The sequence below is a fragment of the Myotis nattereri genome (assembly GCF_964212035.1).
Source record: "Myotis nattereri genome assembly, chromosome: 8".
NCBI lineage: Eukaryota > Metazoa > Chordata > Mammalia > Chiroptera > Vespertilionidae > Myotis > Myotis nattereri.
In genome coordinates this window covers 6,802,551-6,822,489 of record NC_138083.1, presented here as the reverse complement: position 1 = coordinate 6,822,489, position 19,939 = coordinate 6,802,551, and the positions used below count along the sequence as shown (strand labels likewise).

At 43.8% G+C, this 19,939-nt stretch overlaps 1 protein-coding gene across 1 annotated transcript in view; it reads right to left on the bottom strand.

Annotated features, from left to right (window-relative positions):
• Window positions 1–19,939, bottom strand: part of LOC308523658 (serine/threonine-protein phosphatase 4 regulatory subunit 1-like) — a gene marked incomplete at its 5' end in the record, with an annotated part of 69,873 nt that overhangs the window by 8,047 nt on the left and 41,887 nt on the right. Inside the window, 10 exons of the mRNA XM_081097680.1 lie at window positions 107–207; window positions 1,038–1,199; window positions 1,438–1,623; window positions 2,433–2,528; window positions 5,646–5,839; window positions 7,762–8,204; window positions 9,268–9,452; window positions 9,949–10,107; window positions 12,177–12,242; window positions 13,034–13,141. Coding sequence (XP_080953806.1) covers window positions 107–207; window positions 1,038–1,199; window positions 1,438–1,623; window positions 2,433–2,528; window positions 5,646–5,839; window positions 7,762–8,204; window positions 9,268–9,452; window positions 9,949–10,107; window positions 12,177–12,242; window positions 13,034–13,141 — 1,700 coding nt within the window. The remainder of the gene's footprint in view (window positions 1–106; window positions 208–1,037; window positions 1,200–1,437; window positions 1,624–2,432; window positions 2,529–5,645; window positions 5,840–7,761; window positions 8,205–9,267; window positions 9,453–9,948; window positions 10,108–12,176; window positions 12,243–13,033; window positions 13,142–19,939) is intronic.

Genomic DNA, 19,939 nt, shown 5'->3' with positions numbered 1-19,939 from the left:
CCAAAGAACACTATTACTGCTAGTTTAGAAATCAATTACAAGGTAGGAAAATGAAGACTTATTCCATCTAATTGCCTTCTCATAGCCCCACACAGGTTTTACTTACTCTGCTAGTTCATATCGAAACCTCCAATTCCTGCTGTTATCGGTCACTACAAATTCTTGAAGCTGATAAAGATATTCTCTCCTCTTGTCTTCATGAAGCAACTATTTTTTAAAAATGTATATATAAATAAAAATATATAATCTCTCAACATGAGCCCACATATACTGTTTTATTTTACTTCAGATTATACGCTTGTCACCAGCAAGAACTGTGCCTTCCCCTGCTGCCTGGACCACCCAGTGGGGCTGTGTGGACGCTGCTGTGAACAGACGCCATGCAGCCCTGAGTGCCTCCAGCCTTCTCCCTGGGCTCCTGCATGGCCTGGGTGTCCTCAGTACTCCTAGCTCTTCCTCCTGCAGGACTCCTGCCTCGAGGAGCCCCATCTGTGTGTGTTCACGAGGTAGCACCATGGCTGCTTCCCGGGAGTGGGCGCTGCTCGCTGGCTCCTGTGCCACAGGAAACCCTAAGCTGGGCACCAAAGCCCTTCCAGGCAGCTCATCTCGGGGATGAAAGTAATTCGTTTCTCTGGGCCATTTTAAATTCTAATTTTTGCACTCATCATTCCTTTAGGGGAAAAAGCAGGGAAGCAGCAACGTCTTGCAGAAAAGCCCTGCATGCAGAGTGAGCTTGATTCCAGCCAGGCTCAGAGCTGGGCAAGACCCCCACTGACTCAGGGAGCACGCTGGCCTACCTGTCCACAGCCCTCGCAGAATTGGACCTCTGAGGTGCAGGGAGATAGGAGGAGAGGTATGAAAACATCTACCCATCACCGAAAGAACACCCACGGTAAGATTTTGGATGGGATGTTTGAACTGAAAAACCCAGACACCTGTGCTGTTGTTTTCCCTCTGGTACTCTACACATGCAGGGTTTAAAAAACTGTTTTGAAGAGGGGAGGTTTGTTTTGTGTTTCTTTAATCCTTCTTCCTACCTTTAGGAAATCATACAGGTGTTTAAGAACTCCTATTCGTACTTCGTCCAGGTCTTTTAAAAATCCATTGAAGATGGGTACCAGGTCAGCAGCTGTTAACTGATCCCCGAGAATCACAGCCAGCTCATGGATGGAGAAGGCCAGGGTCCGACGTACCTTCCACTGGGTGCACAGCAGACAGAAGCCACAGAAAGCAAGCACAGTGCCATGTTACCAAAAGGTGAGGGCTATTTCTGGAGTAAAACTGATGCTGCCAGGTGTTGGCCACTTAAAGCTTTCTTTCCTCCGAGATCTGTAAACGTGGCAGCCACGACCACGTAAATTCAGGCCGTGAGCCCAGCTGCAGCTTCCTGCCTCTTCCTCGTCAGATGACTCACTTGTGCTCACGTGCGACTCTTACCTTCACATCGGAAGCGAGCGTTGCGTATGTATCCTTCAGGCAGTGCCAATTCTGCCTGCCCAGCGTAAGCGCCACCCCTGGGAGGCTGTATGCACAGTGCTTGGCTATGTCGCTATCGACAGTCTGGGCTCGAGCTGGGTCGGTCATCGACACATACTCATCCAATAGGGGCTGAGGAATAATATCCTGGGAAACAGGAGAGAAAGGAAACCATCATGCTTGCTGGAAAGAAAGAGAAGACACGAAAAGCAAGGAGTTTGGAACTTGAAGGTGAAAACAGAAAATCAGAAAACACAAGTTGGTGAACTTCTTGTTCCCTCAGTTTTCTACTTGGACTGAAGTTAATGTCCACACTCACCTTTGCTAAACTCAGCCAATGTTTGATGTCATAAAGAACAGTGAATGTTGGTTTGTCTGGTGTGCATGGCTCTTGAGAATAGAAACTATCTTTTCTTATAACTGCCCCCAGCACATTGGGCCTGAGCCCCTATACTCAATCATTACTACTTCTTTCCAACTGATGGAATACTGCCTTCATGAGACAGCGCCCACTTACCTTTATCTCTGTAAAGGGCAGTGGGGTACAAAAATTAGAAGCATTTAAGAGAACTCACATGGCACAAGAAGCCAATCCACAAGACAGAACAAAGCCAAACACAGTTTGATTAAAAAAAAAAACCATCAAAAACTTTTCACACACAAAGAAACAAAATGACTTGTATAAACAGACATTAAATATTAGCATAGAGATGTCAAAATTTTTCTTTGTTTGATTTACTTTAAAATACTATTCTAGATTACTCACAAGATTTTAAACACTACTTTGGAGTTTACTATTTTTTTTACATGAGAGGAAATATTAGCACCACAGATTGTAAACTAAGATATGTCATGAATATTGATGGAAGAAAAATATTTGCTTCCAGTGTTCATTCTTAAATTTAACTCCCAGAGAAATATAAAGTTTTAAGCTGCTTTCTTTTCAAGGAACAAACCTGTAGTTTAGATTTATTCTCCTCAAGTGGGACAGGGTCATGCCTCTGCTGGGTCCCCAGATGGTCACGGGTTCCATGGCAGGGCTCGCTTGGATTCTGCAAAAGGGACGGGGCATGTTACCAACTGGCTCTGTGGAGGAAGCTGCCCTACTGCCCGCTTCAAGGAACCCTCTTTCAATGGCAGGAATGACTTATGCAAACCAAGACCAGAGCTTCCCTTTAGGTCAAGCTCTCTCTCAGGTGTTAAAAAAAATACATTTGCATAGTTCTATATGATGTTGGGTAGGCCAGTGTGGCTTGGTAGTTGAGTGTTGACCTATGAACCAGGAGGTCACAGTTCGATTCCCAGCCAGGGCACATGCCTGGGTTGTGGACTCCATCTCCAGTAGGGGGCATGCAGGAGGAAGCCAATCAATGATACTCTCTCATCACTGATGTTTCTATCTCTTTTCCCTCTCCCTTCTACTCTGAAATCAATAAAAATATATTTTTAAAAAACAAAACTGCTTGAGGCCCTTACAGAAGACAGGCTAACGCTGGCATGCACCAACTGGAGGCTGTGTTTATCATTCTTCAAGCCCCAGGACCTCCAGTGTGGTTACCCACAGCCCTTAAGGAACAAATGCACATTTAAGTCATGGACCACTCCTGAAAGCAGGGTGAGGTTTTCAGGAAACGGTGAAGCACACACATCCAGCACTGCCCAGGAACTGGAGAGTGCATCGGTGCTGGGCCTGAGAGGATGGAGAGGCACTGGGTAGGCTCATTTAATCTGAGTGAAAATGTGACTGATGAGGAGCATGTACTCGGAGAGCTGTTCTGGATTTTCACACGTACAAACACTCTTCATGTTTGCTGGTGAACCCTTACATTAGGTTAACAATTAAGATGTGCAAGAACATTCAATGGTGACATATTGGTTTCTGATCATTGACTAACGTTAACTGAGATGGGCCTGACCTTCTGCTCCAACCATAACATGGGTTCCCTTCTTGCATGGAAATGTCACCCTGCCTGCCAGCTTAATAGGTTTTGACAAATCAGCTCAATATATGATCCAGGAGAGTCGATTAATATACCGATAGACGCTTTGTTGGCTGAGACACGCTACTAGAACCTTCAATCCCCAAGGTCTCCACTGAAATGTACTGCTTATTTAATAAAGGGCGTGATAAAACAGAAACGCTTTGGTATGATAACCTAAGACCTCAATTTCTCCAACTTAATAAATTCACATAGATTAATAAATAATAAATCATTTTTCTTCTTTCAGGAATTAATTTTATTCCAAAGTCTTCATTTGGAATTGTAAGTACGGTACTTATTTCAGGAGCCAAGCTTAGGTTTCTGTAACCACCACAAGTCCAGGCAGCCCCCAGAGGTGCTGAGAGGTCATTTCCCCAGAAAACCGCCTCACAGTCAAGTGACAGGTCAGAAAAAGGAGGCCCCTCCTCCCACTGGGCATTTGGGGACCAAGTTGGCGAGCCAAGGTGGCAGAGTGGACACGTGGAATAGGGTCAAGTTTTGCAGCTGAGGTGCCAGCCCCCAGCCTCAGCTCCTCTCCAGTTCACTGTTTGAAAGAACACAGCCCTCACTGGTTAAGCTTTTTGCGTTTTTCACTTCCTTTTCCTTATTTTATAACTGGAAACATCCTGACGGATCCCACTGGAACCTAAGAGTCAAGCTGCAAATTTAAGACTCCTGATGTTCCACATCACAAACCAAGGACCAAAGACAGGGGCCCTTTAAAATCCTCCTCACAAAAGGGCCAACATGGAGGAACAAATTCCTTTTTTTGTTGTTAATCCTCACCTAAGGATATTTTTTCCATTGCTTTTTCAGAGAGTAGAAGGGAGGACAGGAGGGAGGAAGGGGGAAGAGGGAAGGAGGAAGAAGGAGAAAAAGAAACATTGATGTGAAAGAGACACATCAACTGGTTGCCTCCCCACATGCCCTGACCTGGGCAGGAAGTGAACCCACAACCCAGGTACATACCCTTGACCAGAAATTGAACCCAAGACCCTTCAGTGTGGGGCCAACACTCTGACAACTGAGCAACACCGGCCAGGGTGAGGAACTGGTTCTTTTTTCTTTTGTCCACTTCCATATATGACAGGGAAGCCTGAAGACTGTCACAGTCCCACCAAGGCAAACATGACCACACGTTCCTATCTACCTAACACGTCTGATTTCAATAAGGGTAACATGAGTTTTCTTGCCTGTTTTTCTAAACAAACCAGCAAAATAGGATATCACCTTATTTCTTACTAATCAGGGGTAACCTTAACAAAACTCTTAAACATTTTATATTTAAGCTATTTAAATTTGTCTTTTGTCTTGCTTTTACTGGAGCAGGCCTAGCGGGTAATGGAGGTGATACGTTAGTAGAATTGCTAAAATCAAGTTACAAACTATGTGAAATGAGAAACAACTGGTATTCTGGCCTCCGGCCTCCATTAAGGCACATGAAAATGAGAAGGTGCCAACGTGCCCATGACACTGATCATGGGCCCCTCCCTAATTTTAGTTCTTTAGTCTTACCTGACCTGTGAAGGACCCCAGCTCTAGGTGGTCCAAGTGTAAGTTTAGTGGGAATTAGGGAGGTACTGGAGCCTCCCACCAAAAGCAGCTAGGAAGCTTCTGGAGAGATGGAACTAAGAAACAAGGCACTCTCCCGGGATGGGAGTTGTCTCGCAGGGCTGGTTCCAGACTACAGGGAAGGGAGGTGGGGTCTGTGGGCTCACCCAAACCTCTCCAGCAGACACAGCATGCTGGTGCCACTGCAGGAGTGACCGTGTGTTGAGAGAGTGTCTCTAAGGTGAGGGTTGAAGGCTGTGATCAACTTCGAAGGCCTCTGTCAACTTCAACCTAGAGAGGCTGTAGGAATTCACTTTCCGCTCCTACTCAAACATCTAACCGCTGGTGGGCAGTGAAACAGAGCCATGATCTGGTTAACCCCTCCCCCAAGAAGCAGGTCTCATCATCTTTGGAGAAGAGGGAAGGTCCTTTTGGTCCCCAACCTTGTCTCTGTGGAGGAGAGTCAGGGTTATCAATCACCTGATTGATTGGTTGTCTAGTTATCCAAAAGATGACCTTAAGAATAAAATTAAACCTGCCATTTATCATCTCCACCAGGACCTACTAATAAGAGAGACAGCAGCTTTGAGATTTCTGTCACATCCTCAGTGGCTGAGGGAGAGGCCAGAGACTTACTGTGCTTGGTAATATCCTGGCCACAGAGGGCTCACTCTGCAGGGATGAGGCCGATGGAGCCAGCCAGCTGTCAGAGGCCGGCCTGGGATCTGAAAGGGACACTGCACTCAGACTGTCTGCCAGCGGGTGCTCGGGCTCACTCACAGAGTCCAGCTGTGTGGCCCTCAGTGCAGCTGATAGCACCTGAACTTGAGCTGCAGGGAGAGAAGTTTCGAGAATTTCAGTACCTTTATCTGATTTGTGGATGTGGGCACACCACACATGCACTCACTTTCCCCACATCTGTCCCTACAATAACCATGCTCTGGGGTCCCAGAATGAGCACTCAGTCAGGCTGTGATGTTTACCACCATTAACCTTAACGACTCCAACTAAACGTCAGCCACACACACAACATCAAATCTGAACCTGAAGTGCCTCAATTGGGAAATCAGAGCTCGACTCCATCATCTTTCACAGGAAGACAATACAATGTTACTGAATGCCGATGTCTGAGAGGCCCACTGACTCAGGGAGGGGGGTTCTGCACCCTCATTTATAAAGCAGGGTGGTTGCCGTCCCCGCCACACATACACAGGTGCACACAAGCGCACACACGTGCAGGATCAATCCGGCTATGTGCACACACGCGAGTCAAGGTCCTGCTCACCCTGCTCGGCTCATGCTTTCTGTCCACAGCATGACTGTTGGAGATCCCATAACAGTCAAGATGACATATCCACATACCTTTCTGTAAACACAATTGTTTCCATGTCACAAAACATGCACACACAAGACTTCCTGCATTCTGTTTTCAACTGGTTAAATTCAACAGACCCCAAGATTCATTAAAATGCTTAGAGCATGTAGCTGGCTCCCTGCTGTGCCCAGAACAAGGACCCACCTCCTTAGTGCCACCCACCAGGCCCTCCCCCTGGCCCGAGCCACATCTCCAATTACAAATACCTAAGGTGCCGCTTATTTCTGAATTTTTGGGGGTCACAGATCCCTCTGCGCACTAAAGCAGCTTGTGGGTCCTTTTTATAAAGAAATTAAGTATGCATGTACATGTAAGATTTTACAAAATAATTCCAGGGACCTGAAGGAACCTAGAGACTCATCACTCAACTTCTCTGTATGGTAGATTCCTAGCCGCCCTTTAAAGCCCTTGTTAAATGTCAACTGCTCTGCAAGGTCTCCTCCCAGACATTTCCTCTGTCCCCAAGAATAACCAGCTTCCTGCCCTAAATTCCTGGCCCAGCCCCTGCCATGGAAGGAGGTTGTTTACAGTCCCTTCCACCTGACCATGAGGGCCTCAAGTGTCCTCACTGCTGCCCCAGCACCCAGCCAGGTCCCAGCACGGAATTTAATGGAGTTTTAGAAATACGTTTTCCAAATGCAGACTTCTGTCTACGGCTATTAGAAGTGATATGTAACATGTGCTCATTCCTTTAGCAAACACTGACTTAATTTCCTTTATCAATTTAAAGACAAAGAATAATCATAGGGTTAACTGGATCTTCACATTTCCTTTCCCGAAAGCGTCACAAATCTCTGCCCGGCAACAGCAGCAAGTGTTGTTTTTTTCCAATTTCCCCAACTCAGGGAAGAATACAAATATAGCAATGTTTCAAGAAAGAAGAGGCGTGATAATGGATATGGATTGCAGGGCCTGGCTCCCTGATCCGACGCTCAGTGGGAGTACTAGTCATAAGATGAAAAATACCCCAAAGAAGAAGCTGTCCTTTTCCTTGCTGAGACAGACCTCAAAGTTTAGCTAAGGACTGAGTTAACGCCCCAAGAGGAGCAGCAGCCATAGCTGTTCATAACTAGAAGGCATTATAACACAGCAAAGGATGTAAAAGTGGCCGAGGAGCTAATAAAATCCCCACTGCTACAGATATGCCCAAGAGCTCTCGCTCCTGTTAGAACTGATGTCAGACCTGCACGCTGCTTGCAAGGAGGCAGGACCCCTGCGGCTACCTGCAGGGAGATGCTGAGGTTCTGGCTGTAGTGAGATGTGTGTACAATGTCACCAAAGATAAGTACATGCACAATGCAACAAGACACAGGCCCATGTGACGCACACCCCAGAAATACGCCAGCCGTCTCCCCTTTCACTGTGGACAACACTGACCTTGAACATCTGGATCGTTCATCATGTGCTCCTGCAAACTGTCGAGGACTTTCTGAATCTCACTCCTGGCCACATAGCTGCCACACACAGGCTCAGATCTACAGCGGCCTTCTTCCTGCGGCCCAGCTGCACTCAGAAGCAACTCCAAGTCCTGGCTTATGTCAGGGAGAGGAGTTCGCCAATAAAGGAAATTACCGAATGCATCCTCAGGACTCCCTGGGCAGGCCCAGGAATCAGGTGCAGGGTGACTGCTGATGGGGAGGTTGTTAATATCAGGGAGCTTCGAGAAGGCACTGGTCACCTCAGCTCCAGTCAGGCCGGAGTTCTCCATTGGGTTTTCCATCGGGCCATCACAGGAGCTCTTGACGTGCAGGAAATCACTGGTGCCCCCTGATGGGCCTCCCATGGGCGGAGGTGGCTCTATCTGCCCTGGCTGTGTTGAACTGGGTTAAATTGAGGAAGGCAAACTTTTAGCACCAAGTAATAGATTGGAAGTGAAGTAGGCAAACACAGGATCCACATGCTCACAAGCCCGGTCCTCCTCCTGACCTGGCCGCCCAGCCTGCAGTGTCTCCCAGAAGATAACAGTGTCACAAGAGGATGAGATGTCCAAACAGTTCCCTCTGCCCCACTGCAAGAATGATGTTCACTGAAAATGCCACATGCAACCGCAGCCAATCCCTCCACTACACGTATACGCCGTGGGGAAGAGCCTGTGGGGAAGAGCCCAGCTTCTGCTGGCACACCTTCAGAAGCAAGACCTGCGCTCACTGCTTCTTAGGACCTCCACCAGGGGGCAGGCATGAGAAAATGAACCCAGCTGAAGTGGGCAAGTGCTGGCTGGTGGTTAACCACTGGAAAGTCTAGATGAGGAAGCCCTGCCCAGGCCTTACAGCAGGGACTCCTTGAGTCTTGGTGGAGGAGGGTGACCCATCTCACAAAGAATGGGTACTGGGATGTGAACTACCTGCTCTCACACTCCGTGTAATGTTACCAATGGAGAGACTCCTGTTATTACCTCCAATGATTTGTTAGTATGCACCCACCATCCTTGGAGAAAAGACATTTAACAAATCCAAGATCAATCACTAGAATTTACTAGAAAAACAGTATAGAGTCTACTGATAGTGGGTCAGGAATCTCACCGTTATGGGCATGTAATATTCTATGGCACAAAAGTACATTTTTCCCATGTACATTATCCAAAGAACTCCATTAATCAAAAAGTAAGAGAAAATTTTCTTTATAGGTTATTTAATCACTGCTCTCAATGAATATTTTATCTAAATTTAGGAGACACAGTAGCTTCATTATTTATAACCCAGTAGTCATGTTTCAAAACCATTATTGCAATTACTTTTTCCTTCTTTACATAATTAAAGCTCTAATATTCCATCTTGCCCAGAAGGTCACTGTTACTGAAACTCCAGAGGAGATAATTGCTAGAATTTTAGGTGGACGCTTAAGGTGAAGCGGGATCCTAGTAATTATTGGGTTGGAGCTTACCAAACTGAGGTGGCGTCAACACAGTTGCGGGCACCAGCTGACCTGCACATGAAGCTGGAGCCCGCACTCTGAGCTGATGACCTGATGCTCAGGGTGCCATCCTCTCGAATATAGAGGCCAGCCCTGGAGGGGTTTGCAAAGGTGGAAATGAAGGGGCCCAGGGACTGAAAGGCAGCCTGGCGTACCTGAAACCAGAAAGAACAGCGCATGAATGTGGCACTTGCGAGGTCTGACTTTGGGCTGAGCGGGGGCAGATCACCAGGCCACTCACTGTCTGCCAAAGTATGCCTGAGCGGATTTACTGCTTTCCTTAAATTCCAAACAAACAAGTTGCAACAGAAAATAAGGAAAAATTTGGCACTATCATGTAGTTTTTAACCTTCCAGGCAATTAATCCCACATCAAATAATTCTGGACTTTATAAAGCATCTGAACAGACCTTCTTAATCATTGCAGCATAGTTAAGCTCAGAACAGAAGTGACAATTCACAGTTCTGCTCTTTCCCTTCTCAGTTCTCATTTCTATGAGATCTGTTCAATATAATGTGACAGTGGGAGCACTTTCTTAACATCGCCAAAACTTTTGAGATTTCAGGTGCCCTAAGCCTCACAAGGTCTAAAAGTGACAACCAATGACTGAAAAGTCACAAGTCCAGATGCCAAGACAAGGCCCATGCTTACCCATCGACAGGGGTCGCTGACCAGGCGGATGAAGAGCGGGGACAGCTGGGCTCTGCGCACCGCGGGGGATGTGTTGTAGGACACCGCCATGAAGCACTCCGCACAGGCCTTTCGCATCCCCCACACATTATCTGAGCAGAGCTCAAAGAACTTTGGGATCTACCAAAGCAAATAAAATCATGCTACTCAAATCTGGTTACCCAGAGAGCCTGTTTTATTGATGCAGCTAAGGCATATCCATAAATTAATGACAAAGAAAAATGAAATATATACTAATCTAAAAGGAATCATTTGAAACCAATAGAAATTATGACAAGCAGAATAAAGCAACAGTTCCTTTACCTCTTAATTCCAGTAAAGGACTTGTTAAATTTAACAAGGTAATGGAGGAAAAAACCCCAGAGGCAGAACAAGTGATCTTCGATATGTGATTATAGAGAAATACTAGGAACGACTTTGAAATTCAGTGGCTATCCCAACAAGCTCACCCATCCAGGCACATGGTCTCTGACTGAGGTATTTAGTGATAGAAGGTAAATTGTTAAAAACTGTCCAGAGACATGCAAACCTTACCTCCCTGGATACGACCAGTTTGTAAGGTCACTTCAGGGTTCCAGGGTCTGGCCATGTGTGGCACTTTAACTTTTCCATGAAACCACTTGTCGTATCTTACTGGTTCCCTCATCAACACACGAGTTTAATAAAACCACTGACACATCTTCATTTTATATCTGTATGAAGGTCATGATTATATCCTCTTTTAAAATTTTGCCTTTAAAAATAAGGCTTTGGTCTATAGCCATACCACCCTGAACGTGCCGATCTTGTCTAAAAATACGATTTGTTTTTAATATCTCAACATAAAACAATCCGCAAAAAGCTCCACAACGTGCATAAGCGAGCCCAGAAATACCCGCCTCTGGAAGATGAGTGCGCTGCTGCACTCAGACACGCCAAGTGCAGGGCAACACTCCCTGTGGACTCAAAGCGACAGCCCACTAAGAATTATTTTGGGGTCAGAACTATGTTGGCATGGCTTATACTTTTTTAAATGTGTTTTTATTTATTTTAGAGAGAGAGGAAGGGAGAGGGAGAGGGAGAGAAACATTGATGTGAGAAATACTGATCCGTTGCCTTCCATACACACTCCAACCAGGGACCAAACCCACAACCTGGGCATATGTCCTGATCTCCCAGGGGAATTGAATGTATGGGATGACACGCAACCAACTGAGCCATACTGGCCAGGGAGACATGGCTTATACTTTAAATAAAATAAAATGAGCTTCTGAACTTAAATTTACAAATCAATTTAAAGATTATACTTTCTGAGGTTAAGTTTCAACTCTTAGTTAGTATATCCTGTCAAATACAGAGGCAAGCATGTGCTGCGCAGCATCCTCCAGGGGCCAGGGCCTAGGCAGGCACCTGGAAGCAAGAAGGGCGAACGTGATAGGGTGAAGTACCCGAACCAGCCAGACCAGAATGGGTGTGGAGAGGGACACACAAGTCCTCGGAACTCATTGTCCTGGGGGTGCTGAAAAGGGAGGAATGAACTCTCTGACACAGTGGGGGGCAGGTGAGTCTAGGCCAGAAAGGACCTGACTGAAACATATGCATATTCAAGCTGGGTCTGCCGTCTGCCGTGGGAGCAGGGTCCCACCAGGTAGGAACGATGCTGGAAGAGGGGCAGTAACAAGCAGAAGAGTCACTGGCTGGCTCATGAAGTGGCGCTTTACTCCACTGTGTCTCAGAATCGGGAGGGAATTTATAAAAAATATGAACCCTTGGGTCCTCCCCGCTCCTGCCCTCCCCATGACTCAGATGCGTGGCCCAGGGGGAGCAGCACCCAGGCCAGGGCAGTGTTCAGGCCTGAGGAAGGTGACTGGAGGTAAGGCAGGAAAGCTACTTGTAAAGGGACCTGAAAGGCCAAGAAGGGTCTGGATGTTACCATGGAAACCAAGAAACAATCCCATGGGTTTTGAAGCCGAGGAGTGAGGTGGTAGAGCAACATTCGAGAAAGAGCAGGGAGGAGGAACAGAAGAGGCCCACAGGAAGGAGGAAGGGGTGCTTCCATTCTGTTCCACAGACCAGCTGCCTTGAAATTGATGAATGCAAAATTAAGCTGCCATTCCAAAGAAAAAGACTCATAGACACAAAACTATGATGGATTTTAAAAGCGCCTTAACAAGTGCATCAGCAATTACAATTGGCAAAACTTCACGTACCAAAAATTTCTCAGTTGCTTCTTGTCCAACGGCGTGACAAATATCACCAAAATTTGTAGCACATACCTTAAAAAGGCAAAAGGCATACCCATTATTCTCATCTTTTTTGTTTTAACAAATTGTGCAGACTAACAAGCAGGGACCTTGAGAGCAATTACTCCTCTAGTGAGGCAGCTAACAAGCACTCACTAAGCCCATCACCCACATAGCACCGCCCAGGTGCCTACGATGCATTGGAAACTGAAGATTTACAACAGAGTACCAAATTCTAGCACTTTCTGGCTCCTAATTGATCTCAATACATAATGCATTTGGTTAGGAGAGAGCAAAAGAGACCCTTCATATTCTCCGCATGGTAAATAAGACCAAATGAGACCGATCTTCTTGTTGATGAGTCATGAGGAGAGACCAGAGGGAAGATGAGGCTGTGCAGTGAGGGGAGCATTGGCTTCAAAAGGAAGAATTTGACAACCAAGTGACAAGCGATGAAAAGGGAAGAGGGCGGGGTAGGATAGGAGTTGGAAGGTAGGGCAAGTCACCCAAGAAAATGAAAGGCTCTGCCGAGGCAAAGGCATTGGGTCACTGTCAGCAAGGTCCCCTCACACTTCCCTGCTCCTGAGAACAACAGGCGAACAACAGGCGTACTCAGACACAATCTCATCCCCCCGGCGATCTGCATTCCCTAACTGCAGTAAAAACTGGCAACGCTGTTCAGATGTTTTCCTCACACAGTTCACACTGGCCATGTTTTCCTTCCAGACCATGTCTACTGAGGAAGTCCAGAAACTTTACAAGCATGGATTTTGAATTTTTTAACGTTTTGAATTTTTCAAGTTTTGAAACTAATATGTGCTCACCTTTCGAACTTGAAAGAGCTTCCCATCACCACATAATTCACAGAATCGAGGGAGCAGCAGGCGTTCCACTGTGCTCTTGCTCAGCACTGAAGCCAGTTTGCAGATGATCTATAAAAAATAAGAAAATCAGTCACTTGAAATACCAAAGCTTATGTGTTGCACATCACGACTTAGGTTCCAAAAGCTAGTATTCAAAATATTACCAAAATAACCAAGAAGTTAAAACAGAAAACACCTTCTTTTGAGTTCCGTCAAGTTCTATGATTAATAAAAGGCTAAATATCTCTCAAGTTTTACTCAGATAAGCGTTTGTCTAAAGCTCAAGAGTTACCATCAGAGGGACCCACTGTGTTCCCAACACAAAAGTGAACAATTTATGTGCAATAACTCGTTTTACCTCCCCCAAACCCTATGACAAGGTATTATTTAGCCTCATTTTTCCAAATGAGGAAATTAACACTCAAGGAGGTTAAGTAATGTGACCAAAACCAAACAGTGGTGAGGAGGGACATACAGTAGTAGCTGGACACAGTACAAAAAGTGGCCTTTAGGCACTGGAGAGTGATCAAATATTGGTGGAAACTAAAGGAGAGCAGACCCCTGAGAGAAGGGAACCATCCTGGGTAAGATGTGCATTGCTGTTGCTTTTTTTGCCTGGGGCATCCTCATTCTGCATAGCTATGCAGAGTAGCTGGACCTCAAGCAAAAGCTACAGTATAACTGGTTTAATAAGTCAGAGAACAGAGACCGAGGTTGCCAAAGCAGCTGACACATGAGGTTAGAAATCTTGGGAAGAAGGAATGAGAGAACTAAGAAAGGGAAAGCCCCCCAAATCTGTGATTAAATCCTACTCTATTCTGTGCAGGCACAGGGGAGATGGTCAGATTCACAAAGAAAAGCAGTAGCCTGAAGGCAAAAGGAACTAAGTAGTTTCAGCTGCTGAATGCTGCAGGGGAAACAGAATCTAAACTGTTTGCTAGAATAAAGTTAACACTCTTCAGAGAAAAATAACAGAATCCAGATTTCTACGATGTTTCATCAAGAACATACTATAGGCAATAAAAGATTCATAGACATGAGAAACAATGGGGAAATGTGACCCATATTCATGATAAATATCAGTTAGTAGAAACAAACCCAACGAAGACCAGATGTTAGAACTAGCTGACATGAAAAGGACTTGAAAACAGCTATTGTAAAAACACACAAGGACTAAAATGAAAACAAGGCCATAATGAATGAAAAGATAGGAAAATTAATCAAAGAAATGAAAACTAGAAAAAAAATCAAGACTTCTGGTAATAACACAGTAGGTTGGTCAGACATAAAATTTTTGCAGATAACAATTACAGAACCATAAAGAAAGAAAAAAACATTAAAAAAAAAAAAAAAAAAACACTGGAAAGCAACCAAAAGGCAGAAAATGGAGGGGAGGCTACCATTTAAAGGTGAACTGCAATGGGAAAGATCTGCAAGTAAGTTCTGTGGCTGACTACTAAACTACACATGTAGTTCCCAGAGGAACCGGCAAAAAAGCAGCAGCAAGAAACTAAACAAACTGAGCAGAGAGTTTAGTGCTTCTCAGAGGAGACAGTTGGGAGCTGGAGATCAGACAAGATAACTGCTTACTACATAAAAAACCACCTTGGAGAAATAAAACGGAATCCAGAGCCCCTGCAGTGTGTCATTTATACTGTTTAGTGTTCAATTAAAAATAACTTCCTATGTATTGATAGTAAAAAGTGATTCATAATTTTTTTAAAGCAGTTACATTATCAACACTAAGATGATCCCACTGTCTCAACCACGAGGTAAGGATTTAAAAGGAGCTATTATAAATATGTTCAACACGTAAAAGGAACACACATGCACAAGAAAGAAAATATAGGGAATCTCTATATCACAGAGAATTAGAAACTATAAAAAAGGTCAAAATGGAAATTCTAGAGCTGGAAAGCACAACAAACTGAAATAAAAAATGTAATAGATGGACCTACCAGCAGACTGCACAGGACAAAAAGAGTCACTGAATTTAAAGATAGGTTGATAAAAATGATGAAATGTGAACATCAGAGAGAAAAATGATAGGGGGGAAAAAAGAGACCCACAAAGACCTATAGAATGATATTAAGCACCCCAACTTGGTATAATCTAAGCCCCAGACTGAAAGGACAAATAGAAAAAAGGCACAGAAAAAATGTACTTGAATCAAAAACGTCCCAAATTAGGTGAAGGCATCAACGCACACAAAGCAGGATAAACATTCACTTTGCAAAAAAAGAGAGAAAAATCTCAAGAGCAACCAGAGAAAAAGGACACTTTAAATGTAGGAGAACAGTGTGGATGGGAGCTGACTTCTCTAGAAAACAACAGGAGGTCTGTAAAGTTCTGCAAGAAAAAACAAAAACAACCTGCCAGCCCAGAATTCTATATCCAGTACAACTATCATTCAAAAATGAAGGCAAAATTAAGACATTTCCTGGTAAAAACAAGATTTATTATCATCAGCCAAACAAACTTAAAAAAGTACTCGAAGAAGTTCTTTAGGCCAAAGGGAAATGACACCAGATGGAAACTCAGATCCAGAAAAAGAAGAAAAAGCACAAAAAATGATAAAAATGTGAGGATAAAAGGCTATACATTTTTTCTCTTTTTGTAATTTCTTCAAAAGATATAATTGTTTAAATCAGAAATTATGATACCATGATATCAGGTTCATAATGTAATATATATGTTATAATATACATGAAAAAAAAAAGAGCAGAGGAGGAAAGAAAATGGCTGGAACTACATTATTACAATGTACTATATTTTTTTAGAATCTCCAATAGAGAAATTAAAACACAGTACTAAAAAGATACTCTACTCCAAAAGAAGGCAGGAAAGAATTAAAAGAGGGACAAAAATGGATGAGATAAATGGAAAAAAAATAACAAAATGGCAGAATTAAATCCAAATATAATCAATAATTACATTAAACATAAATGGACTAAACACTCCAATTAAAAGACAGAAACTGGCCGGAACCGGTTTGGCTCAGGGGATAGAACGTCGGCCTGCAGACTGAAGGGTCCCAGGTTCGATTCCGGTCAAGGGCATGTGCCTGGGTTGCGGGCATATCCTCAGTGGGAGATGTGCAGGAGGCAACTGATCGATGTTTCTCTCTCATCGGTGTTTCTAACTCTCTATCCCTCTCCCTTCCTCTCTGTAAAAAATCAATAAATATATTTAAAAAAAAAAAAAAGACAGAAACTGTCAGACTAGATATAAAACAAGCCTCAACTATATGCTAATGAAAGCAGGAACACTTTAAATGTAAAACATTTCAGGTTGGGAGCAAAAAAAGAACATAAATATACAATGACAAATAGTAAGCATAACAATGATGGAGAGGTGATAGTAATATAATATCACAGTAGGCTACAAGATACTGATTACTATCAGAGATTTTTTAAAAGTCATGTCTTAATTAAAGGGTCAATATACCACAAAAATATAAACATTAAATGTGTAGCTTTAAATGGAATAGGAAGGCTTAAAATTACTGTATCCTCCTTAAGAAGCTAGAAAAATGCTGACAAACTGAACTCAAGTAATTAGAAGAAAGGAAATAATAAACAGTAGAAATCAATTAAAAAGAAAATAAGCAATAAAGAAATTGACAAAGCCAAAAACTGGCTCTTTGAGAGTATTAATAAAATTGATAAATCCCTAGCAAGATGATCAAGAAAAAAAAAATTGAGAAAACACAAATTATCAATATCATAAATGAAAGGAATAACACTACAGATCTTACAGGCATTAGAGAGATAAGGAAATACTGTAAACAACTTTACCCCAATAAATTCAACAACTTAGATAAAATTAAATTCCCTAAGATATACAACTTACCCAATGACACGGATGTAATGACAAATCTCAATAGCCCCACATAAAGAACTGAGTCTATTATCAAAACCATCTCACAAAGGTTTTACCCATGAATTCTAACAAATATTTAAGGGAAAAATAACACCAATCTTAAACAATATCTTTCAGGAAATAGGAGAACAGAAATACTTCCCAACTCAATTTTTGAGGCCACGATAACCCTGATTCTAAACCTGACAAAAACATAATAGGAAAAGAAAATTGCCTACAATAGTCCTCTTGAATATAGATGTGAAAATCCTCAACAAAATGTTAGCAAATAATGGAGAAGGGAACACGCTTCACAGTAGAATGTCAACTAGAACCATCATTTGGTGCTAGTACTAGGGGGTGAGGGTTGATGAAAAGCATACTTGCATAGCTTCAAAGTAACTCTCATTATTTCTAGAGTGGAAAGTAGTACATGGGAGAAACTTGGCAGACACCACCTCTATCTACTAAGTCACCAGAGTTAATATCAAAATCGGACAAACTGAAGTCTTGGGCCTCCTGATGTTACACATGCATACACATCGCTCCCATAATATCCAGCCAGAAATGCAGACCCTGGATCTACTCATGACGAAACATCAGACAAACTCAAATTGGGAGTCATTCTACCAGAGAATTGGCCTGTACTCTTCCAACAGGTTAATGTTATAAAATTCAAAGACAGATGCAGGATCTGATCCAGATTAAAGGAGACCAAAGAAACGCTTGCACTGTGGGACTCTGGACTGGATCCTGGACAAATGACATCTGAACATGTACTGTCCTGATTGTGATCAATGCACTATGGTTGTAAAAGAGAGAATGTTCTTATTTTTAGGAGTATGCACTGAAGTATTGAGGAGGAAAGGGGCACAATGTCTCCAATTTACTCTCAAATGGCTGAAAAAATACATACACCCGTGTATGTATTCACCTACGTGTGTGTATTGTGGGTGCATGTGTGTAATGCGAGAGAGAACACGATAAAACAAATGGCACTGCGCATAACCCATGGAGAAGGTGGATAACCGGTATACAGGAGTTCATTCCTGCAACTTTTTTGCCAGTTTGAAATTAAAACAAAATTAAAAATTACCTTCCCCCAAAAAACTTTTAAGAAATCTTCCACTCCCCCAAGAAAAAGAAGGAAGAAGGAAGGAATGAAGGGAAGATGGGAGGCAGCAGGCAGGGGGCAGAGGACTTTGTCTCTGAAGGCCACACTTGGCAGCCCACTGGCTTTGGAATCTGTACCCAGCAGACAAGAGGAGAAGGTGGAGAAGGAGAAACTGTCCCCACAACACAAATGAGGAAAAGACTGTCTTCCCGAATCAGAGGACACGTGTCTCTCATCTGACGCAAAGCAGAGCTGCCGAACACCAGGCTTCTGTATCCAGGGTAACGGGCAACTCAAGGGGGCCCAGTATGTCACTCCACCATGCCCATCTACCGCGCCCACATGACCTATTACTACCTGTACAAAACCGATCCTGAGTCATTAAAAGTCAGCACACTGAGTGACCAGAAATGATAGTCCTGTGGCCTTGGGAACCACTTGTGTGGAATGACGATCTTTACTTAGTTGCTTGGAGCCAACTATTCTTTACAGCACATAACCACAACATTCTTTTTAAGTAAATGCGCAAATAAAAATGAGCTTAAAAATAGGAATGACGACAAAAAATGAGGAAGCTTTAATGTGAAAACGTGTTGGGAGAGAAAAATAGGCTTCTGACAATTAGTTATAATCTCAGAATGCTAATGGCCTTCTTGCAAGCACGAGGAATTATAATTGGTCTCTGGTGGCCTGTTTGTGCTGTCTAGATGTAATTACAGGATACAGTGCTTCCAGTTTATACCGATCCATTCATTTAAAAACATTTACTGCCTGGCTGGTGTGGCTTAGTGGTTGAGTGTCGACCTATGAATCAAGGTTTGATGTCCGGTCAGGTCACATGCCCCGGTTGCGGGCTCGATCCTCAGTGTGGGGCGTGCAGGAGGCGGCCAATCAATGTTTCTCTCTCATCACTGATGTTCCTATTTCTCCCTCTCCCTTCTTCTCTGAAATTACTTCTTTAAAATTTACTTAGTACTGACTCTGGGCCCGGCACTGTGCTGGGTGCTGATGGTGGAAAGACACCTGTGTTTAAGAAGTTCACCATTTGGAAGGGGAAATAAACAAACAAAGGAAGTTCACAATTCAGCTGCTGGGTGGGAGAAGACAGATATGAAGCAAGCCTTCCAAACACATGAAGGGGGGCATCACTACCATGTCCTGGCAAAGCTAAAAAGACTTCACAAGACAAAATGCATGCATGTGTGAGAAGCCAGGAGGTAGGAAACATGTCATTTGTTCTGTACAACTCAAGAATGCCCAGGAGGCATCTAGTTGGCTGTTCTGATTTTCCTAATCACGTATGCACTGGGGTTGCTGGCATTAGAATCCAGAGTGCAACTTCCAATGAGAATGAAAAGTCTAATGGACAGAAGCACACACCTACCTATGGAGGCCTGATGTTTCCTGGGAGCGAACAGCACTTCCTGTAAAACGGCACTGACCTGAGAGTGTGTTTATGTACATGGACACAGCATCACTCACACCACATGGCGCAGAGAGAGCCCTAAAACACAAGGGCATCAGAGCAGTCCCATTCGCTTCTCTTCCCACATGTCACCTCTTCACAAGCACACATCAGTGCCCACAGTGCTTGGCATTTGACTCACCGGACAGCTAACTAAAAACCCTGCCTGCCTTGAGGGCTCTGTGAATCACACATAGTCTTCTTTTCCTTGAAGAATGAAATCTACTCTCCACCCAAAGGTCCAAAATGGAACACACTTTTCTAGTCAAAAGAAACAGTGCCCAAATGTGTTCCACAACTCTGGGTGTCCAAAGAGTGAGCCCCTCCAAGACTCCTGTGCCTCGGGGCTCCAGGAAAGAAAGACAGAACAGCTTTTGAATGTGATCAAAGCAGGCATGGGCCAGACCAGACCCAGGACACCTCACAG